Source organism: Protopterus annectens, chromosome 3.part1 (genome assembly GCF_019279795.1).
Source record: "Protopterus annectens isolate FY-2018-M chromosome 3.part1, PAN1.0, whole genome shotgun sequence".
Classification (NCBI taxonomy): domain Eukaryota; kingdom Metazoa; phylum Chordata; order Ceratodontiformes; family Protopteridae; genus Protopterus; species Protopterus annectens.
In genome coordinates, this window is record NC_056732.1 from 1838496120 (window position 1) to 1838519571 (window position 23452).

Genomic DNA, 23452 nt, shown 5'->3' on the forward strand with positions numbered 1-23452 from the left:
AATAGTGCGTTTGTTAAACCTAGCACAAGAGCGGCAACCAACAACGACGTGCTCAGGCCCTAAACAAGGTATACACAAGGTATGATAATCCCTATGAGGTATCTGTTTCCCACAAGAAATACAGTTATTCACTTTTTCTGACATCCGGTAAAATACTGAGGCAAGAAAAACCAAAATGTTCCCCAACGGGTACTTAGCCAACTCTGTTTCGGTCTGAAACTCGGTTTGAAATATTTCAGTACGCCAACCTGCACTCGCAAAACTGCTTCTGCATCGGACCATGCGGCAAAAAAGACTGAGGATATGACGTCGGTCATGCGCATTAGTACCCTGACGTACTGACGTCAGTCTAATGCACCCTGACCGACGTCAGCCTTATACTCTGGTATTCGGGCCGACTGGGACGCGGACTATACCCAATAGTCAGGACTGCAGCAATGGAAGACGAAGAACATCTGGATTAGCAAAGAAAAGCCAATGCAGATACAGGGAAAGCATATAGAAGTCACACAAAGTATAATTGGAGGCAGGACTGAATCTTGGACACTACAGCTGTATGGACGAGAGCTTAACCCCAGAACTGTAATGCTGACTGTGCTGCCAAATTCGCCATTTCTAAGAAGTTCCATCATATTAAATGGGTGACATTAAATTAACGATTTCTACAGTTCTGGAATGATGTCTGTAGAAAATAAGACATTAATAATGAATCAGCTCAATTGCTATAAAAGTGTTACATTCCCACAAGAATTTAGGGCCCAGACAATTTAGACAGCAGTTACTACTTCTCAAAGCCATATATTTATCTTGGAAATAAACACTATTCAAAGTGAAAGTCTGTAGAAAACTCGACAGGTTTTTCCTGTCCTTCAAATGCCACAGCCTTTAACAATGAGTAGCCCAGCAACTGGCAGAAGACAATACCAAAATATTCAGCAATTATTTTTGGGTTCAGCCACCTCTGCCCTTGGATATCTAGAAGAGAAACTACTTTCACACTATTCCTTTCAGCCAAGTTATTTCCCTTAAAAATTATTTCGGGTTTCCTAGGAATGCAACAAGTAAGTTGTCTTTTTCAGGAAAGTACCTTTCCTTAAAAGACAGGAGGAAGGCGAGTGGAGACAAGGGCATCTAGCAAAGAGATGGATGGACTGTTTCAAACAAGACCTGTGAAACTTGGGGATGACCATCAAAGAAGGTTACAGACTGTTATAGAACCAAGAGAGATAACCTTGACCCCATGTAGAAAATGAGGAAAGGGTGGATGTTGATGGTGATGATTTGCTTTACTGACACTATTTTACCATAATTCCCAATGTAAAATAAGTGGTTCTAATCTTCTAAAGTGTGACTACCTTAATAATGTGCCTTTCAGCAAATACCTGCCTGAAATCAAGTGCTCCCAAAGGAGCAGAAACTTCTTTCTCCTGTATGGTTTTGATAGGATAAAATTCACCCAAGGGGGTAATAGGATATTAAAAAAGTATTCCAATATTGCATTCCTTCTGCCATGTTACCAGACACCAGTAATTAAAATCAAACATATTTCAGAGGTGGCCTTCCTACTGTACTTTCAGGGTCCTGGAATTTGATCACGTGACTATTGCATTTATGTGGCCTGACTGAGAAGACAATAGTCACATTACAATGGTTGATGAAAACTGCATCATATATCCTTATGGAATGATGCTTTTCCGGTTGATCGATACAGATATGATCCAGTATGGTGGCTTTACTATCAAATGACTGAAAATAAAAAGACTGAATCCCAAAAAGACTGAAAATTCAAAATATCGAATGATGGAATTTGCCCCTTCTCCACTGTAGTGCGATCTTGGAGCTGGTATATATATTATGCAGGGTGTGTGTGTGGGGGGGGGGCGCAGCCCCCCACATAAGGCGAGCAGGGGGGCTTGCCCCCTGCATTACAAATGTATTCAATATTTTGAATTTTCAGTCTTTTTGGGATTCAGGCTTTTGATTTTCACTCATTTGATAGTAAACCAGTATGATGTGGTTCTGAAAGCACAGATTTGGTCAACTCTGTAAGTTAAACAGGGTAGACAAGAAATAACTTTTTATAACAAAGAATTATTGGTTTGTACAATCACTTACTGGAAAAGGTGCAAACTAACACCTCAACTTTGGCTTTTAAATCAGCTTGGGATTCCTGGAGAGTTAGGATGAAATTGGGGAGGGGATCAGATGCAATACAGTAACTACAGAATCAGGCAGACAAGAAAGTCTCATGATCTCTTTCCATCAGCTACCTTGTGTTAAGCTGTGAGGTGCCTTAATTAAGCATTAAACTTCAAACATCAGCGATTCCCTTTACATACTGCAGTGGAAATATCTCTCTCTTTTTGTGTAGAATTCTTTCAGCCTTTCCCTTCAGATAAGAAAACAAAAAGTATGGTTTTGTACCTACCATAAATGTAGATGTTCGAGTGCTCATACAGCTGCAGTAATAACAGATGAGTTATCCTGCCATCAGGCGAGTCCTCGGTCAGCTGAATTCCAAAGTCTAGGTCCGGCGTCGGCTGTTGTCGCTTCTTCCCTGACGTCAGTACGGCAGTGGTATAAAAGAGGCAGCCAACGCCATTTTCTTCAGTTTTTCTTGCCCCAGATGTCAGGTGCTCCCAGAAGGAAGGCAAACATAATGTTATGCAAAAATGCAATGTTGATAAATCAAAAACAGTAGTTGCAAGCAAATACAACATAAAAGAATACCCCAAAAAGGTTATATGAAAAGTGTTTGTCATAAGGCCTGTCCTAAGAGGGGATGGAGGGAGGGAGGGATACCTGGACTGCAGCTGTATGAGCACTCGAACATCTACATTTATGGTAGGTACAAAACTGTACTATGTTCATCGTGCATACAGCTGCAGTCATAACAGATGGGTAGAATCCCAAAGCTAAGTAAGGGTGGGAGGCACTAAGTGGAACTAGGAGGGGTTAGGATGCCCTGCAGGACTGCTGTGGCAAAGCCCACTCTAGATTTAGAGTATAGTGGGAGGCGATAGTGCTTGGAGAAAGTGTGCACTGAACTCCAGGTGGCTGCTTCCAAAATGTCCTTGGTAGGGGACCCCCCTGAGGAAAGCTGCAGAGGTAGCTGTGGCTCTGGTGGAGTGGGATCTGATGCATGCAGGCACAGTTTTTCCATGAAATGAGTAACAAAAGTGTATACGGTGGGCTATCCATTTTGAAATTGTCTGTTTGGAAATAGCCTTTCCTTGAACACCTGCAGCATAGGACACAAAGAGTTGCTCAGATTTCCTGAATGGCTTTGTCCTGTCCAAATAATAACGAAATTGTCTGTGAATGTCCAAGGAATGTAGTAGTCTTTCCCCCTTGTTTTGTGGATTAGGGTAAAAGGTGGGTAAGTGGATAGTCTGATTTAAAGCTACACTGGATACTACCTTTGGCATAAAGGTAGGGTTGGTTCGTAAGGAAACTCTGTTCTGATGGAAAATGATGAATGGTTGCACAGCCATGAGGGCCTGTAGCTCCGAAACCCTGCAAGCTGAGGTGATAGCCAGAAGAAAGGCTGTTTTCCATGACAAGTACTGTAACTCTGATGAAGAAGCTGGCTCGAAGGGAGGAAGGGTCAGCTTTTCCAATACGAAGTTGAGGTCCCAAGCAGGGACTGGTGGTTTCCTTGGGGGTTTTATATTCTTTGCCCCTCTGAGGAACTGCCTTAAGAGAGGATGAGAGAATAAAGGAGGATCTGTGTTGTATTGTGCAGAAATGGCTGAAGCGTGGATCTTGATGGAGGAGAAGGAAAGTCCATTGTTTAACATCTCCGCTAGGTACTGTAAAATTTGAGGTATATTTATTACCCAAGGATTCTGTCCCTTCTTTTGATTCCAGGCACAAAATCGTTTCCATTTGGTGGAGTAGGCCTTTCTAGTAGAAGGTCTTCTGGCCTCCAAGATGACATCCTGCACCTCCTTGGAGAGGAGAAACTGTTGGGAAATCAAGGAATTCTCCATGCAGCTAGATTTAGAGTTTTGAGATGGCTGTGAAGAGTTTTGTAGTTGTGCTGGGACAACAGAAGAGGGACTAGAGGTAGGATCCATGGTGGGGAATCTGTCAGGCTCTTCAGGAGCGGATACCAGTGTTGTCTTGGCCAGTGTGGAGCAATGAGAATCATTTTCGGCCTCTCTGCTCTGGCTTTTAATAGAACTTTGGGCAGCAGAGGAAGAGGCAGGAAGGCATAGACTGTCAATGTTGCCCAATTGAAGGAAAGTCCACTTTTCAGGCCTGTGGATGATAGGTCCTTGAACAACATTTTCTCAACTGCCAATTTCTGTGGGTAGCAAAGAGATCTATGTCTGGCTGTCCCCATGCCTGAGTTATCTTTGTGAAAACTTGAGGATGCAACTTCCATTCATGTGGATCTGTCATATTTCTGCTTAGATTGTCTGCCAGTGTGTTTTCCTTCCCTGGCAGGAATTGTGCCTGTAGTTGAATTTGCAATTCCAGTGCTGTGTTCCATAGGGTCATGGCTTGCCTGCACTGGGGGTATGAATGAGTTCCCCCCTGTTTGTTTATGTACCACATCACTGTGGTATTGTCTGTCCTTATCAATAGCTGGCCTGGATGCAGTAGGTCTTTGAAGGTCATAATAGCCTTTTGCACGGCTAGCATTTCCTTTTGATTGATGTGACGGTGCTTCTCTTTTCATGCCCATTTTCCCTGAATGAACTGATCTGTCATGTGTGCTCCCCAGGCATAGTCTGAGGCATCTGTTGTGATGATTTGAGTTGCTTGAGGTACACAGAAAGGAAGACCTGTACTTCTTTGGCAAGCTTGAGCCCACCACATAAATTCCTTTTGAAGGCATGGAATGAGTGGTATAATTGCTGCCAAGCTGTGGCTGTGTCGAGACCATAAGTTTTTTAGGTACCATTGAAGTTTCCTCATATGCAGCTTTGCACATGGGATTAGTAGGATGCAAGATGCCATGAATCCCAGAGTCTGCAGGACTTTCCTTGCAGTTAGCCTGGTGTAAGTTGCCATTTTTATGAAGTATTGAGACAGTTGCCCTTGCTTGTCTGGCGTGAGGTAGGCCATCTGGGTGGTTGTATCCAAGCTGGCACCCAGGAGAATTATTTGTTGAGATGGTATCAGTTTTGATTTCTTTTTGTTGACTGTGTATCCCAGGAAGTTCAACAGTTTTATTACAAACGCCAGGTGCTGCAGCAGTATGTCCTTGCTGTCCACTTGGATCAGGCAGTCGTCCAGATATGGGTAGATCTGTATCCCTTGTAGTCTGCAGAAGGCGATTACTGATGCCAGGCATTTCGTAAACACTCTGCGCGCAGTAGATAAGCCAAAGGGCAATGCAGAGAATTGGTAATGGGTTGAACCTGCAAAAAATCTGAGGTATCGTCTGCAATCTTGTCTGATAGGGACATGCAGGTATGCCTCCTTCAGGTCCAATGTTACCAGCCAAGACTCCTTGCCCAGCATGGGAAGAAGCTGCTGTAATGTTAGCATCTTGAATTTTGGCACCTGTAGAAATGTGTTTAGGATGGATAGGTCTAAAACAGGTCTCCAATCTTTGTCTTTCCTTGGTACCAGGAATAGTCTGGAATAAAACCCTTGACCTTGTTCTTTCGCAGGTACCTCTTGAATTGCTTTCATGTCCATGAGAGCTGAAATTTGTTTTTGTGCCTCTGCCCTTTGATTTTGTGGCAGGTTTGGCATGCCTCTCATTTTTGTAAGGGTGTGTAAGTGGAACCTGTAGCCTCTGTCTATAATGTCCAGAATCCATTTGTCTTTTGTAACAATATGCCAATTTTTTGAGAATGTCAGTTTTCTGCCCAAAGGTGCTGCCATTAAAGCTTTGCTTGGCAGGTGTAGGGGGAAGTCATTGTGTCTGTTTTCTAAAAGACTGTGATCTATCTTCTCCACCTCTTGGGGTTGGTGCTTGCCACTGTCTGGCTCTGAAAGATCCTTGAGGTTGCCCTCTACCCCTTGGACGCCTGCATCTGCCCCTTTGAGGTCTGTCCGTGGCTGGAAAGGACCAATTTTTTGAAGGCCAGTTTCTGCTGAAATGTGGAGGCTGTACCTGCAGGAAATCTTTCACTGTTTGCATTGATTTCGCTTTTTCCTCCATTTTCTTTAGCACCTCCTCAGCTTTAACACCAAGCAATACATCTTTTTGAAGAGGTGCATCTAGTAATTTAGCTTTGACATGATCTGGTAAGGTTTGCTCTTTGAGCCAAGCATGCCTACGTATAACAGACCAAGTAACAGCAGCTCTACATGAGGCCTCTAAAGCATCAAAACCACACTGCAAGGTATGTTTACCCACTTGCTCTGCACCATGCAGCAAATCCTGCAACTCTTTTAAATCTGGTTGTTCTGGTTGTGTAATCTTGCTTTTCAGCTGAGATATCAAAAACTGCTGATACTTTAACATATGGAACTGACAGTTTAATGCCCTCATGGTTAAAGTGGCCGAAGTGTACACCTTTTTCCCCCACCTTTCTAAAGATCTGGAATCTCTCTCTGAAGGTAATGGGTTTTTAGCAGTAGAGGCCTTAATTCCCTTGGGACGCTGTGAAATAGTTTCTGGGTCAGCAGTATGGCTTTTATATAGGAACTGGTGAGAATCAGGAACCCAGTAATACCTGTCTGGTTTAACAGGAGCTGGAGGCAAAGAATCAGGATTAAGGCTGGCTTCTGTGTACACATCATCCAATATATCTAAAACAGGAGGGATAGCCAGAGGCCTATGCTGGAGGAGCAAAATAAATTCCCTGAGCCTTTTCTTGGAATCTGAGTAATCTTGGCCTTCCCAGTGAAAGTGTTCCCTCAATGTATGCAGGGTTTCCCCAAAAGAGAAGTCCTCAGGGGGGGGAGACCGAGGGAATAGACTCCTCTGCATCAGAGTCTTCGAATGGAGAATAGGCATAATCCTGATCCTCAGATAGTTCTGAGGTAATAGAAGCTTGATCTGAGGAAGGGTAGTCTTCCTCTAATCTGGGCCTTTTGTCAGAGGGGGGTTGAGAACACCTGATAAGAGTAATCAAATCCTCAGCCATTTTAAGCATCTGTTTTTAGGCATGGTGCCTTGAGAGGGGGTCTGAGGAACTTGTTTTTCGGTTTTCATGGCTGTTTTAGATTTAGTGAAGGCTTTAATAGAGAAGGAGGAAGGCCTGAAGACCCCTTGAGAAATGGCAGGCCTGTCTAAATTCTGAGTTTCTCTGCCAGGAGTGGCGTCGGTATCTGTAGTAGGAATGGGGGCCGAGGAGCCTGCGACCTCGGGTACTGAAGACACCGGTAATGCATTGTCATTGGTACTCAGGGGCTGCGTAGGCACCTCGCTGAGTACCGGAGAACCGGTAGTCGGCCTTAGCGTGGTTTCAGTAGGTGGTGCGGACCTCGTATGTCGGTCCTTATCTTTGCGTTTTTTGCTCAAAACTGGAGTCGGAGCATCCAACGACATAATATAATTAAATTTTTTGCCAAAAAAGTGAAGGGCGAACTCCGCCTGACGCTTAATAGTGCGTTTGTTGAATCTAGCACAACAACGGCAGGCCAAGACTTCGTGGTCTGGGCCTAAGCAAGGTATACAGAAAGAGTGGAAATCCTTACGCGGTATTTGCTTCCCACATGAAATGCAATTATTAAGTTTGTCTGACATTGGTTTGAGGCAAGAAAAGTTTCCCCAATGGGGTACTTAGCTTTCAAGAAGACTTCGGCTGAAATATTTTCGTAAATCTCAGGAGCTGGCCGACCGGCACTTGCGAACTGCTTCTGCTTCGGGCACCGCGCGGCAAGAAAGACTGGGGAAAATGACGTCGGCTGCCTCTTTTATACCCCTGCCGCACTGACGTCAGGGAAGAAGCAACAACAACCGAAGCCGGACCTAGACTTTGGAATTCGGCCGACCGAGGACCCGCCTGACGGCAGGATAACCCATCTGTTATGACTGCAGCTGTATGCACGATGAACATCACACAGCTACTACTGGTACGTATGTTAACCAATAAAGTGCTGGAAGTGGTTTGTGTCTGTCGGATCAACACTAATGGCACACATAACCACTAATTCTTCTATAAAGGCTATTTCTGTTAACTGAACTGATCAAACCATAGGAAGCAAACAAACTCCCGCTTTTTCTGCTCAGCACAAGCAGAAGACCCGAACAACAGTCTTTCTAGGAATTCTATAGGCTGTCTGGCTTGACAATTTCCCTAAGACATTATCACTAGTAATCCTTGTGCTGTTATGCTATACCTGGGACTCTTACACTTAGCTCACCTAGGCCAGAGGCCAGTCTTAACTACCACACCATGTTCTGCAGTACTGCACATGCCCAGCCTTCAGTATCACACCATGTTCTGCAGTACTGCACACCCCCAGCCTTCAGTAGCACACCATATTCTGCAGTACTGCTCATCCAGCCTTCAGTACCACACCATGTTCTGTAGTACTACGCACCCAGCCTTCAGTACCACACCATGTTCTGTAGTACTGCTCACCCTCAGCCTTCAGTACCACACCATGTTCTGTAGTACTCCTCATCCCCAGCCTTCAGTACCACACCATATTCTGCAGTACTGCTCACCAACAGCCTTCAGTACCACACCATGTTCTGTAGTACTGCTCACCCCCAGCCTTCAGGACCACGCCATGTTCTACAGTACTGCTTACTCCCATCCTTCAGTACCACAACATATTCTGCAGTACTGCTCACCTCCAGCCTTCAGTACCACACCATGTTCTGCAGTACTGCTCACCCCAGCCTTCAGTACCACAACATATTCTGCAGTACTGCTCACCCCCAGCGTTCAGTACCATGCCATGTTCTGTAGTACTGCACAGCCCAATCTTCAGTACCACATCATGTTCTGTAGTACTGCTCATCCCCAGCCTTCAGTACCACACCATGTTCTGTAGTACTGCACACCCCCAACCTTCAGTACCACACCATGTTCTGCACTACTGCTCACCCCAGCCTTCAGTACCACACCATGTCTTGCAGTACTGCTCACCCAATCCTTCAGTACCACAACATGTTTTGCAGTACTGCTCAACCCCAGCCTTCAGTACCACACCATGTTCTGCAGTACTGCTCACCCCCAGCCTTCAGTACCACACCATGTTCTGTAGTACTGTTCACCCTACAGCCTTCAGTACCACACCATGTTCTGTAGTAGTTAACCCCCAGCCTTTAGTACCACACCATGTTCTGTGGTACTGCTCTCACCCAGCCTTCAGTACCACACCATGTTCTGTCGTATTGCTCACCCACAGCCTTCAGTACCACAACATGTTCTGTAGCACTGCTCACCCCAGCCTTCAGTACCACACAATGTTCTGTAGTACTGCTCACCCCCAGCCTTCAGCACCACACCATGTTCTGCAGTACTGCACACCCCCAGGCTTCAGTACCACACCATTTTCTGCAGTACTGCTCATCCCCAGCCTTCAGTACCACACCATGTTTTGTAGTACTGCTCACCTCCAGCCTTCAGTATCACACCATGTTCTGTAGTACTGTTTTCTCCCAGCCTTCAGTACTACACAATGTTCTTCAATATTGCTCACACTCCTGCTGCTCGTAATTTCAGTGCTCTTTTTATTTGAACCAGCTGTCATTTTGCTGTCTTTTAGCACACAGGTTTAAGAATGGATGATGCACCTATACCCTTACATAGTCCTGTTATGGTTTCCTACAGCCTCAGTTACTTAGTATATAGGTTCATAGGTGTGTACTAGGCTGATGGCCCTGGGGCCTTTACAAGCCTCGCCATAGGATGACCCTGGCATCGTCCCACCCAACCTTAGTTCCCAGTGCCTCTGTCGAGTAAAGCCACTAGAGTTATCCCCAGGGTGAATTTTCTATTTCCCATCCACTCACCAAGATTTCTCTTGAAAAAGGTCAACAAGGTGCTCTGCTTGACATGTATGGGAAGTCTATTCCATAGCATGGGCAGTCTCTGCACTATGAACCTGTTCCTCCAGTACGTTCTGTTGATTGTGGTAATGAGGTTGAGATCTCTGGAGCATGTGGGCGGAGAGATTGGGATATCTCTAGATGCAGTATTTCTAACAGAGCTGGGTTAGACATGGCTTTGTAAGTCAAGCAGAGATCTCGTAGGCGATATGAGACAGAGAATAGCTGGATTTTTTTGAGTCTGTCCATATAGGACTAGTGTTTAAGGCCCAAGATCCTCTTTGTGAGGTACTTTTGCGGCCTTTCCAGTTGTTGCAGTTGTCTGCTGAGCTAAATGTCAAATGGGGCATTGTACTTGAAGATTGGCCTAATGAGGGAAAAGTAGAGGGAGATAATGGCCTCTTTCTTCCTGGATGCAAAACCCTTAGTAATGAGATGTGCCACACAGAAGGACTTTCTGACCACAGTGGCAATGTGGTAGTCAAAAGAGAGGTTGCTGTCAACCTGTCTTCCCAGACCTCTTATAATGCCTTCTGTGTTCAGTGGACTACCATGGGAACCGGGATTTTTCCAAAGGAAATGATGACACATTTTTTGGCACTGAGCTTAAGGCCATGATTCTGACACCAGTCATTGGTCTCCGTGAGGCCATTCTGTAGGATGTCAACATCACTTGGGGAGCTAATAATAGCTCCCAACTTGCAATCATCTGCAAACTTTGTCAGCCAGAGTCCCTTCTTGTTGGCCTGGACTTCAGAGAAGTGGACACCAAAAAGGAGAGGACCCAGGCCCGAACCCTGTGGGACTCCACTTGTGACTAGTCAGCAGTCTGACTTGGAGTAGGCTACTTTCAGACTGTGGGTTCCATCTGTAAGCTAGTTTGCAACCCACCTAATGATATAGGGGTTGATGCTAAGCTTAGTGAGTTTTTCTATGATTCCTGAGTGGGGAATTGTATCAAAGGCATTAGGCAGATCAAGGTAGGCTGTATGAACCACCTTGCCTTCATCCACAGCTCTGGTGACAGACTCAAAGAAGTTGACCAATTTGAGCAGGCATGATCTACCCTTCACAAAACCAAACTGTGTGGGATCCAGAGTTTGGAGATTCCCTATATCCTTGTTTATTAGGTCCATGATGATGCGTTCCCTAGCTTTGCATTTCAGACTCATCAGGCTAATGGGGGGGGGGTAGTTCCCAGGGTCTGTAGTCGCTCCTCCTTTGTGGATAGAGAGGACTGTAGCAGTGCACCATTTGGTAGGGACAAAGCCCGAGATGAGGCTGTGATTGAACAGGGCACACAGGTGAGGTGCCAGTTCACTCTGTAGTTCATGCAGAACACAGCCAGGGATATAGTCAGGTCCCATAGAAGCTGTTTTAACCTGTGCAGTGGTAATACTGGGTGCCTGGCAATCTACTGGTATTATGACTGGTCCTTAGGGGAGGAGATGGGTAAAGTTGGCACTGAATCTGTCGGCTAGTATATTGGCAATATCTGTTGGCTCAGTATAGGAGCTACCATTGTGCAGTAGCTCAGAGCAAATCTGGGTATTGCCGTGGAGATTCTTTACATAACTATAGAATGCCTTGTGGTTGTCTTTACTATCTGCTGCAATTCTGTTTCCATAGCTAGCTTTAGAGGATTTGATGAGGGATCTCAACTTTTTGTTGTGGCTAAGGGAGCTTTTCCAGTCTTGGGATTTCACCTTATTCTCCATCAGTTTCCTCCTTCTGTTGTAGAGTTTGTTTATGGCAGGGGACCACCAGATTGGCTTCCTTTTTTGGAAGAGAGTGTCTTGGTTCTATTGGGTATGGCGAGATCCATGCATTTTTGTAAGTGTTCATACAGTGCATTGGTGTATGATTCAGTGGTCATGCAACTATTCTCCATTTGCATGGGGGCCGTGAAGTTAGACACCTCTGTTTTTAGGAGCCCAATGTTAGTTTTGGAGAAGTTTTTTATGGTGGTTACCTTTGGAGGGGTGTGGATTTCCAAGGTGATTAGTTTGTGGTTGGATCTAACCAGGGAGAAGCTGACTGTTGTTGTAGAGCAATGGTCACCCATGTTAGTAATGACTAGGTCAGGAATATTGCTAACTCTAGGGGGGGTAAGAACGAGCTAGTCCAGGGCATTGGAATTAATTAACTCCAGGAAACATTGGACAAGTGTACTGGTACAGGAGTAGTTTTCCCAATTAATGGAGGGGTAGTTGAAGTTGCCTAGTATGAGCGTGTTAGGTTGGACCCTAATATACTCCAGGGTGCTTAGAAACGTGAAGTGTGAGTCGTGGGACATGGTTGGGGACCTATAGCAGGCTACGACCTGGATTGTTGTCTTACGTAATGTTAGCTGCTCCTGAAGTATCTCTGATGCATTATGTTGGGCTACCAGTCTGTAGGTGTGTGCATCCTTTATGAATATGGAAACACAACCGCCTTTGGAGCTTCGGTCCAAGTTCTGGGGCCGAAAGGTGTGGAATGAGTTATAGCCTGGTAGTGCAGGGGTGCTTTCTGCTGCCTTGAACCAGGTCTCTGTTACAGCACAAATGTCGATGTTCTCTATTTTAAGGAGTGCTTCGAGTGACTGCATTTTGAGATTTAGACTTCGAGCATTGAGCCGCATGACCCTCAGATTGCATTTGTTTGTAGCTGTTATGGTGGTAATTTGGTCTTTGGAACACTGCCTAAAAAAGGCACTATAGGGATGGCAAGAGCCTTGGCCAATATCCAGAAGCCCAGGAGTGACAGATGCAGGCCATCTTTGGCAAAGCATCGAGGTCTGTCAATCATGTCATCCCAGGCAGACAGATACTGGATCCCCTTAGAATGACACCAGAAACTTAGCAAATTGTTGAAATCAATAATTTTCTGCTTGTACTGTGGTATCACTTTGAGTGATGGTAGGATGCTGCTCAGGGCTAGGGTTATATCCGCCTAGGCTACATAATCCAAGAGCTCCTCGTCTCTTTTCATGTAGTCCAGGGAGGTACGTCTCTGGTCATTCACACCCATATGTACAATGACTGAGTCATATTTATACCTGTTGTTGAGGGACCTGAGTGCGTGTGTTATGTGGTGGATCCTGGCACCTGACAGGCAGCTGACTGTTACTTTTTCCTTATTCAGCCTAGTGAGTGGGACATCAGCGTGCCTCACTATCAAGTCACCTATGACTAGTGTGTTGGGCAAGCTGTTTTGCCTTAGGGGATTTGGTTAAGTGGCACACAGTTTAGGAGAGTTATGCGTCTCGTGATTTGTGTTGTGTTGTGTTGTGTTGGTCGAGTGCATTTCTGCCTTGGAGGTCTCTGCCGTTTGGGTAGATTTTTACTGAGAGCCTCCGCAAAAGTGGGTGTGTGGTTTGTGCTTTTATGTGAAGGCAGTGCTGGTGTGTATTCTGGAGGTCTGTGTGTTCCATGTGGTGTGGTGCAAGTGTTGACCTTCTCCTCTTGACCAGCTATTCCTGTCTTGGCTGAAGAGTGCATGGCTTCCAGTTTGGATATATAAATACATCTCTCGCAAGTCTGATTGTTGGGAGGTAAGAGGAGTGGGTTGTCAGTGTATATGAGGCAGTTGCTACATTGCCTCAGGATGCCCAAGTTCACCAGGTTAACAGGAGAAAGCACAGGGAACTGACCTTTAGACATGCCTGGAGGGATGGGCAATAATAATAAGTACTGGAGCCGTTTCCTTGTAGAACATTTAGTGCTAGTAGCCCTTTTGTGTGTTACAATAATTGCTATATCTTCTTTGCTTATGACACTGAGAAAGTCATTTAACCAAGTGTCCCACAATGACAAAGAAATGGGTCCATGCAGATCAGAAATATAGTCTGTTTAGCAAACATTTTCTTTTCTGTTGCTTACCCATTCTCTGCTTTCAGCACTGCTTCCGGAGCTGTTATTTCTAATTTTCAGAGTTTTCGACGATCAACACCTAAAAATGTGGCCATAAGAGTGGATCCAACAGCCTTGGTGTGACTGTTAGATTTAAGTATATTTTAGGGACATTTTCTTATTGTCACACTTAATACAGCACTCTACACTTGTGGTGCTTTTCTGTTTTTCGGTAGACTGCTGCTGCCATCCCCAAGTGCACACTTCCTTTGCTACCTGTCCCAGAATCTTAACTTTCTGCTAGGCATGAACAGGAAGATCCAAAGAGACAAGTATCTGACCAGCAACTTACCATCATTCATGCCATCGGGAAGGTCCTTCTCCTGTAAAGTTTTGCCTCCTTCTGTATTACCAGATGGACTTGACTCCAACCTCGCAAGAAATGCACGTAGTTGCTTCAGTGGAATGTTATACCCTGGAAAACACAAATTAACACAACCTCGGTAGTCACAAATGTATCCTTCCAAGTATGTTTACACTACATTCATCGTAGTTTATTCATGCACAGCTGATAAGTGATAAGAGCACATTAGAACAACGTTGTTGCAGACTTGATTACTTCTGGAATTACTTTCAGTATTTTCAAATTCTTGAATGACTGTCTTTTCTTATACAACTTTTCTTAAACATTTAATCTCCTGTTTTCCCTGCATGGATGCAATGTGTGCACTAGTTTCTTCCTCGACAATGATATCAGAAATATTAATTTTTATTGCACATTATTCATGTTTATAAACTTTCTAACAAGGTAAATTGACTAGTCCAAAGCACCTTTTCCTGTCACATTCCAGTTCCGTCTACAGCCATAAAGCATGCAATCCTCCAGCGATGCAGGGGTTTAACTAACTGCAGGTTTAACAGCATCAGCAGTTGCCTCCCTCAATAACAGTGTGTGTGTGTGTGTGTGTGTGTGTGTGTGTGTGTGTGTGTGTGTGTGTGTGTGTGTGTGTGTAAGTTGTATTTTTCCCATTTTTATTTAAGTATGAAAGATTTAGAAACTATTCCTTAAAGTTTTCAGAAAACACGGACTGTCTGACAGATCTTGCCAACAGTTTGGGATTACCACGCACTAAAGACAACCGGTTTCCAGAATACCACAAACACTGGAAATTTTGTATTACTCCACAGTCACGTTCATTGTACAGACTGTAGATCACATCGCCCAGCCTCCATGAATCAAAAGTAAAACAGACTCCGCTCGTTTCTGCACTGTTCCAAAGACACATCCGAGGATACCTTCAAATAATTTCAGTTACTCCACTGAAAAGTGTTGAACTATCGACTACAGAGCCCATTTCCTTCTTGGCTCACTCATACTCGAGGACTTCTTCCTTGCAATTACGCTCTTTAGTCATGCCCCTTTTCCTGCAGTGCTTCCTACTCAACCCACACAGCCTGTGTTCTTTCCCATTTGGCCCTTTTTTCATTGCTAATCGGTTTCCTAACCTACCCACGTTACTCGTTTCCACCCAGATGTATTCCGTCAGATAACGTCCATCACTGCCATTTCTTTTTTTTACAAGTACAGTGCGTAGCTGCTGTTCTAGTCTATTGTCACCAAAAACACAAAATATCCAGTCGCTGATTGGCTGATTCCTATATATTGGAGTGTACTTCAAAAATCACCCCAGAGCTCACCTGCCACACACTGTCACTCCCACTGCATATGCTGCCACCCAGCATCTGGCTCCTCATGCCTCCAACATCTTCCTGTCAACCATACCACTTCCTACCATCTTCAAGAGATTCTATACCAGTTGTAGAGAAGACCTCTCATACAAATCAAAGACTGGGCTTAGTACTTTAGCTCTATTCACAATCATCAAACCTTTTTGCTATGTTTCATTCAACTTCCACATGTCATCCTCCTTAGCTGGCTCAGAGATTTAAGGCTCTGAGCTGTAGTTCCTGTGGTTCAGGGTTTGATTCTTTCACCCCTCCTTTGCCTGCTGTGTGACCTTGAATGTTACTTAACCAGACACTGCATCTGTGCAGCCCCTGATAAGGGACTGTGTGTCCCATGGGCCTATGTGGTTAATAAATGTGTTGTGTCTAGTGGGCCTTCCTGGTTAACAAATGGGTATTATAATTATTAGTCCACTTACTCTGCAATCTAGTAAAGCTTTCCCTGGTGTCACGATCCTACCCCCCAACCAAGCATTCTTACAACAGTAACTCATTTCTTCTTTGTCCTGCTTATATCCCGTTTGCTCTTTTTATTCTCTCTCTCTTTTCTACCCTGTATTCACTATGTACTAGGCCACCCAATCCACTCCTCACTTAAACACCAACTTTTGACATGGCACATGAAAATCAATCAGCATATCCATTCATTCTTATCCGCTAAATATTCTACAGACACCAATCCCTCTAACTCCCACATCTCTACTTCTTCTTCTACTTCTTTCGGCTTTTCCCGGTTAGGGGTCACCACAGCGTATCATCTGTCTGCTCATGAGTGACAGTGGAGTTTTACAGTGTCGAGTTGCCAGCCACAGAAGGCACACACACACACTCACTCACACCTAGGCCCAATTTAGAGTGTCCAATCCACCTACAGCATGTCTTTGGGATGTGGGAAGAAACCCAAGCGACCACAGGGAGGACATGCAGACTCCGCACAGAAGGCACCCCAGCCGAGGATCGAACCAGGGAACCTCTTGCTGTGAGGCAACTCCCACATCTCTAATGCTCTGCAAAAATGTTGTGGGCTTCATTTCCCAATACTTTTTCATTTATACACAACCTATCATGCTAAATTTGACCTTCTTCCAAATCCTTTCCTGAATCCCCTTGTCCATGTCTACCTCCACAATCTCAAAATCCTGTCTTATTACCTGTCCTAGCTCTTTCCCCAAATACCCACATCCCAGTCCCTCTGATTGCATGCCTCTAAGTCTTTATCTTGAATGTTGCTGCACACCTCCTAAAACCATACATTCCACAAACTCCTCATATCTTATCAGCCCAAAACCTTCCTCTACACTTATCTGAACTGCCTTCCTACCCACACAGCATATTCATAGGTTCTCTGTACTACACCTATACATGTATCATTGGGACACACTCATTCATGTTACAAAACATCAAAATACAGTGGGGCAACATCACCCTAATAGTTGCAACTCTTGCTCCCAAGGAATTTATCGTTGTGACCAGCTATCCAACATTTGCCTCACCCTCTTCATTAATTCTGTCAAGTTTTCATTCTTTAGTTCCCCAAATGTTGGATACACTTTTATCCCCAAGTTTGTTTCCCCTTTTGAAGATCGAAACACCATCATCATTACCTTTCCATACTGTTATCTTTCTTTAAGTAACATGGATTTTTTTGGGTGATAAAGTCCCGTCTCCTTCCCAAGCTGTTTAAATAAAAAGAAGTTATGTACTCATCATAACGTTCCATCCGAGTAGGTACTTCATTTGTCTGAAACCTATGGGTATCGGATCCGAGCCGGCAGCTTTCCAAGCTACAAGATCTGAGCTCCTAGCTCCTCCCCCTACCCATAATCCCCTGCTACATGCTGTATTACCTCAGATCGATTTTTGCCCCATCACGCAACTCATAACCTCAACAGAGGAATACACCAGATTTAACTTCCTGACAAGAGAATTTCAGGTGACCAGAGATCCCGACAAAGGTTCGGGGGGATGGCAGGGGGGGGGGGTTGGCTGCAGACAAATGAAGTACCTACTCAGATGGAACGTTATGGTGAGTACATAACTTCTTTATCTGAAGTAGTTACTTCATTTGCTCTGCAACCTGTGGGACAGAGTCCCCAGCTACCTAGGAACAAACCTGGGTGGCCTTTACGAAAGGATATTCCGAAACACCGCGGAGCCAAAAGAAGCCCTACCTCTCGAAACCATATCTAGTTTATAATGAGAAATGAACGTATGAGAAGAGGACCAGGTAGCTGCTGAACATATGTCATCCAAGGGAACCCTGGACCAAAAGGCTGCTGAGGTGGCCATAGACCTTGTAGAATGAGCGTGAATTCCAACAGGAGCTGGTTTGCCTGAAGATATATACCCGTGAATGCACTGACAAATCCAATTTGCTACGGTCACTTTGGAAATGGCTCTACCCATGGCTGATTTTGCAAAGGACACAAACAACTGGTCCAACTTGCGAAAATCCTTAGTCCTGTGTAAGTAAAAATGCAGTTGTCTGTGTACATCCAGTTTATGCAATTTGTATTCCCCTCTATTCTGAAAATTTGGGAAGAACACAGGTAAATTTATTGATTGATTAATATTTGACTCTGAAGCCACCTTAGGTAAGAAAGACGGGTTAGTCCTGAGGGACACTCTATCCTTGTGAAAAATGAGGTAAGGGGGTTTCATACACAGTGCTTTAAGTTCTGAAACCCTCTTGGCCGAAGTAATAGCCACCAAAAAGGCCATTTTCCAAGACAAGAATTTTAACGGAACCGAGGCCGCAGGCTCAAAGGGTGGACTTGTCAGGGCTTGTAAGACTAAAGTCAAATCCCATGGGGGTACCACAGCTTTCACAGGCGGCTTCAAAAGAAAGATGCCCCGCAAGAAAGTTTTGCATAATTTTGTAGATGCCAAGGACCCTAAGCCATCTCCCACATGAAAATGGGAGATGGCTGCTAACTGCACCTTAACCGTAGAAGCACGTGCTCCCTGCCGAAAAATCAGCGACAGGAAGTCCAGGATAGTCGGAATAGGAACTGTAAATGGATCCAGGCCCTTGTCTTTAGCCCAGATGGAGAAACGTTTCAATTTCCTATTGTAATTTTTTCTGGTAGCCGGCTTATGCGCCGCGACCAGTATGGCCTTCACAGGAGATAAGATACCGGGAGTCCTAGCCATCAGTGGAACTGGAACAACCAAGCAGCAAGCTTGAGGTTCGCCAGGTTCGGGGTTTGGTATCCTGCAGGATGCGAGATCAGGTCTGGAATGGGATCCAGTATCCATGGAGGAGTCACACTGCGAGACCGCAGATAAGGAAACCAGATCTGGCGAGGCCAGAATGAGGCTATGAGGAAAACTCTTCTCCCCAACCGACAGGCTTTCTGTATGAACTTTATCATAAGCAAGACGGGGGGATAAGTATAAAGGAGACCGGGAGGCCAAGCATGAACTAGAGCATCTCTGAGATTTTCCCCTTCGGGGGGAAGTATTGCGAAGTACTCGCTGCATTTTGTGTTTAATGGAGAAGCAAAAAGATCGCAGCGAGGCCAACCCCATTTGCGGAAGATCTACTTCGCAACAGATGGATTGAGAGACCACTCGTACGGAGTGAGAATTACTCGACTCAGTTTGTCCGCTAATATGTTGGACCGTCCCGGAATGTGTGTTGCTACCAGAAACCGGTTGGTGGATATCGCCCATTCCCAAACTCTCATAGCCTCTCGACAAAGGGGGTAAGACCTGGTTCCTCCCTGTTTGTTTATGTACCAGACTACTGACATGTTGTCCATCTGGATTGCAATAGTCCCCAGAGGGAGAAGGTCGTGGAGAGCTTGCAATGCTAGAAGCATTGCCCTCATCTCTAGGACATTGATATGCAAAGCGGTCTCTAGGGAAGTCCATGTGCCTTGGACGGTTCTGCCCGAACAATGCCCCCCCCCACCCGAGGCGAGAAGCATCTGTGGTCAACGTGGCTTGGGGCGGGGGAATCACAAAGAGTCTCCCTTCCCTCAGTTCTCACGCGTGGAGCCACCAAAGAAGGGAGTCCTTGCAAACTCTGCTCAGTGGTATCGGAGTGTTCAACGGGTGGAGTAATAGCGACCACTGAACTTGAAGGGTCCATTGCAATACCCTCATCCACAGACATGCATGAAGGGAGAGACCGATCGCCGCTGCCATAGACCCTAGTGCCCTCAGAACTGACTCCACCACTGGCGCAGGACTCTGAAGAAGGGCTAGTACCTGAAACGACAAGCTGCTCAGTCTGTCTGAAGTTAGAGTAGCTCGAGAGATACGGGTATCCAACCTGGCCCCTATGAACTCTAGGACCTGAACGGGGCAAAGAAACGATTTCTGTAGAGTCACTGAGATGCCTAGGCTCTGGGCAAGAGTCAGAGCGTAATCTCTTACCACACAGAGCTGGTAAGGAGCCAGTCATCTAGGTACAGGAAGACCTGAATGCCCTGAAGTCTCAGGTGGGCTGCAACCACTGCCATGACTTTGATGAACACCCTGGGGGGCTGAGGTGAGGCCGAACGGAAGAACCCTGAACTGATAATGACTGGCTGCCAGCCGGAAGTGGAGAAATCTTCTGGATCGTCTGTCCATCAATATGTGGTAATATGCATCCTTGAGGTCTATAGAGCACATCTAGTCGTTCTCCAGCAGAAATGGGAGAATTGATTGGAGGGTGACCATCCGGAATTTTTCCTTGGGAATGAACAGGTTTAGAATGGGTCTTAGGTCCCCCATCTTCTTTGGCACCAAAAAGAACCTGGAGTAATAACCCAATCCGGACTGGTCTGGGGGGACGGGCTGGATGGCTCTTTTTTGTAGCAACTTCGACACTTCTGAAGCCGCTGCCTCCCTCTGATCGGGTGGTACATCGGGGAGGCGTCTGGTCATGGGGGGAAGGTTTATGAAGGGGATGGAATAACCTCTGGATATGATAAGGAGCCCCCATCGATCTGTCGTAATGGACTCCCAATTTGACAGGTGCTCCGTCAACCGCCCCCCGACTGCCTCTAGAGACAGCCGGGTAAGCCCTCAGGGCTGTTGCACGGGTCTGTCCGAGAAAGGTTCTCTAGACCTGAAGTTACGTGGCCCCCCTCTGCCTCTGGGCCGGCGCCCACCTTGTCCTCCTCTGCCTCTAGAGGACGAGGGGTCTGAAGCTGGATGGGACTGCTGAGACTTGCGGAACCACAGCTTATTTTGTCCCCTCTGATTCCTTGAAAACGATCGTTGGAGATTAGAGAAGCGGACTCAGACGGCAGACAGCGTCTTCCCGTCCTTCTCGCTTTGGACCAGTGTTTTGCGAACGGTCTTGCCGAAAAGCGAAGACCCGTCAAATGGTGCATTCACGAAAAACGCCTTGAAGGGATCCGCAAAATCGCAAAGACGGAGCCAGGCATGACGCCACAAGATGACCCCGGCTCCACTGGCCCTAGCGGCTCCTTCCGTAGCATGGGAGAGTTGCCGCACTGACGTGTTAGATATGGATTTCAGAGTGGCCATACGAGTCGAAAAAACATTCTTGTCCTCGACCGACATGGACTCCGGGGGGGGCTGCAGCGTATTCCTTAATCAAGTCTCGCTGTAGCATAATGGTATGTGCCATATAGTTTAGCACCCTTATCGAAAAGGTCGCTGAAGCAAACATCCACTTCCCAATGCGGTCCAGCGCTCGAGATTCCTTATCCGGCAGGTGAACCGAAGAACTCTCCTGTGCGAGTTCTCTCTTGGTGGCAGCCGCCACCAACATGGCATCAACAGGAGATCCCTTGGCCCAAGACAGTCTATCCGTTGGGGGGCTAAGGACCTTGATGGGTCGTCTCGGGATTGGCTCCACGGTGTCGGGCTGCTTCCACACCCTGGTAGTAATTAAGTCTACCAGGGGTCAGCCGGAGGAGACACCCAGGAGGTAGATGGGCCTGCCTCAAACGCCTCCAGGAACACGGATTCATCCGAGGAAGGTTTTTGGGCACACCAGCCCCCTCTAACATGCAACATTTCCATGATGTCTCCGAAGGAGACATCTTCGGGGGGTGACCTTGGGGAACCTTCCCCTTCATCTAAATCCATGTCGGTGGTGATGGACTCAGGGGAGTCCAGGTGCCTCCTTTTACACCTACGTTTACGAGGAACCTCCTCGGTGGGACTGTCCAAAGAGGGCTCGTCAACGGGTTCTTGTTCCTCCAAAGGAACCAGCTGGAGGGCTTGAGCAGGCTGTCCCAATGGTCAGATGACGGAGGATAGACCCACATGCAGCAGGGGTATGGGAGGAACCGAGCCCCTAACCGGGGACCTGGAAGACCTCGACAGTACCCTCTCCACTACCTCAAAAGCCGAAGGAGAGCTACTCTCGCCATGCTCCGAAAGTAATCTCCTCGGCTCCGAGGTAGGGATCGGGGCCGGGGCCGATGCAGTCAGAGCCGAGAGAGAGGTATGCTCCGAACCCAGCGGCGCCGAAAACACACCAACTTCCACGGATCCGACGCTCAGCCCTCGGTCTCGAGAACTCAGATCCGACACGCTCGAGGGCACAGTCGGCGTCGAAGAGACCAGAGCTATCGGCGCTGACGAATCCCCAGGTCCAAAAGGGCCCGGATCCGATGACTCCAAGACCCGAAAACAAGTCAGAGAAGGAGTGATCGGAGCAAAAATGGGGGCCGCACTCCCCCCCAGAGTGGGGGGAGGCAACAGCACCCCCATCTGCATTTGGGTCTGTATGAATTGACGCATCATCCGATCCATGTTCCCGTCGGTGAGGCTTCTGGTCGACCTAGAAGAAGTCATCGAGGTGGGCCGGGAGGGCTGCCTCAACGACCTCGAGGGAGACCGATATTCCTCCTCCGGCAAAAAACATGGCGAATGGTGCCGAGAGGGGGAGGATCCGGAGACCCTCGAGGGAGACCTAGCCAGCTTAGATGGCGGGGCTGAGGGTTGAGTCTCAGCCCACCTTTTCTGAGACTTGTGCCCTTCCTTGTCGTTGTGCCTCTTCTCTTTGGAGGAAGAGGCACCAGAGTCCCCCGAGCTCAAACCCAAAGAGGGAGGTTGAGTCCCCGGTTGAGCAGGGGGCGCAGAAGGCACGAGGGCTGCCGAGGCAGCCTGAGCGGGAGAGGAAGAAGAAGTCGATTCCTGGGGAAGCAAGCCTGCCAGGATCAGCTTATTCTTCCTGTCCCTAAGTGCCCGGGGGTTAAAGGCCGCACATATTGGGCAGGCCGTAGATAAATGGGCCAGCCCCAGGCATAAAACGCACTGAGTGTGGCCATCAGCCAGAGAAAGCTTATGGCCACACTCAGTACACTTTGAAAAAATGGCTTTGGGCCCTTCAGCCATTTTGACTAAACACTCACACACGCACACCCAAACACTAAGGGGGGAGGGGTGTCACACAGAAAACACTAACTCTAAAAAATAACGAGTATCTAAAAAACCAAGGGATACTACTCACACGTACACTAAAAAATAGAATCTTCCCAGTTGAGAAAAAAAGTTTAAGAAAGGTAACGATCTCACCAAAAGCCAAGGAGCTCTTCAAAGGTAGCTGCTTCAGCCGCAGCAAAAAATGATCTGAGGTAATACAGCATGTAGCAGGGGATTATGGGTAGGGGGAGGAGCTAGGAGCTCGGATCTTGTAGCTTGGAAAGCTGCCGGCTCGGATCCGAGGTCGGATCCGATACCCACAGGTTGCAGAGCAAATGAAGTAACTACTTCAGATCTCACATTCCTGGCAGCAATAATTCAACATAATCCATCAGCAACATGCAAACATGAGCAAAGATTTTTATGCTGGTATTCCTAGCTGCCACACCCTATCCTTCTAAATACTTCCCTATTTCCTGTGCCAAATCATCCACGACTAATAGGAATACAGTAGGAGATAGTGGGCAGCGCTGGCATGTTATTCTCTGGAGACACTTAGTCTAAAGTTCCCTGATTAACTGATATTCAAGTAGCAAGCCTTTTTTACAAGGCCATGACT

General features: G+C 46.5%; 1 protein-coding gene across 1 annotated transcript in view; it reads right to left on the reverse strand.

The window, feature by feature from the left end:
* LOC122798736 (zinc finger protein 271-like) overlaps nucleotides 1-23452 on the reverse strand; it is a 197068-nt gene that overhangs the window by 89508 nt on the left and 84108 nt on the right. Inside the window, exon 3 of the mRNA XM_044067839.1 lies at nucleotides 14102-14224. Within this exon, the coding sequence (XP_043923774.1) occupies nucleotides 14102-14224 (123 nt within the window). The remainder of the gene's footprint in view (nucleotides 1-14101; nucleotides 14225-23452) is intronic.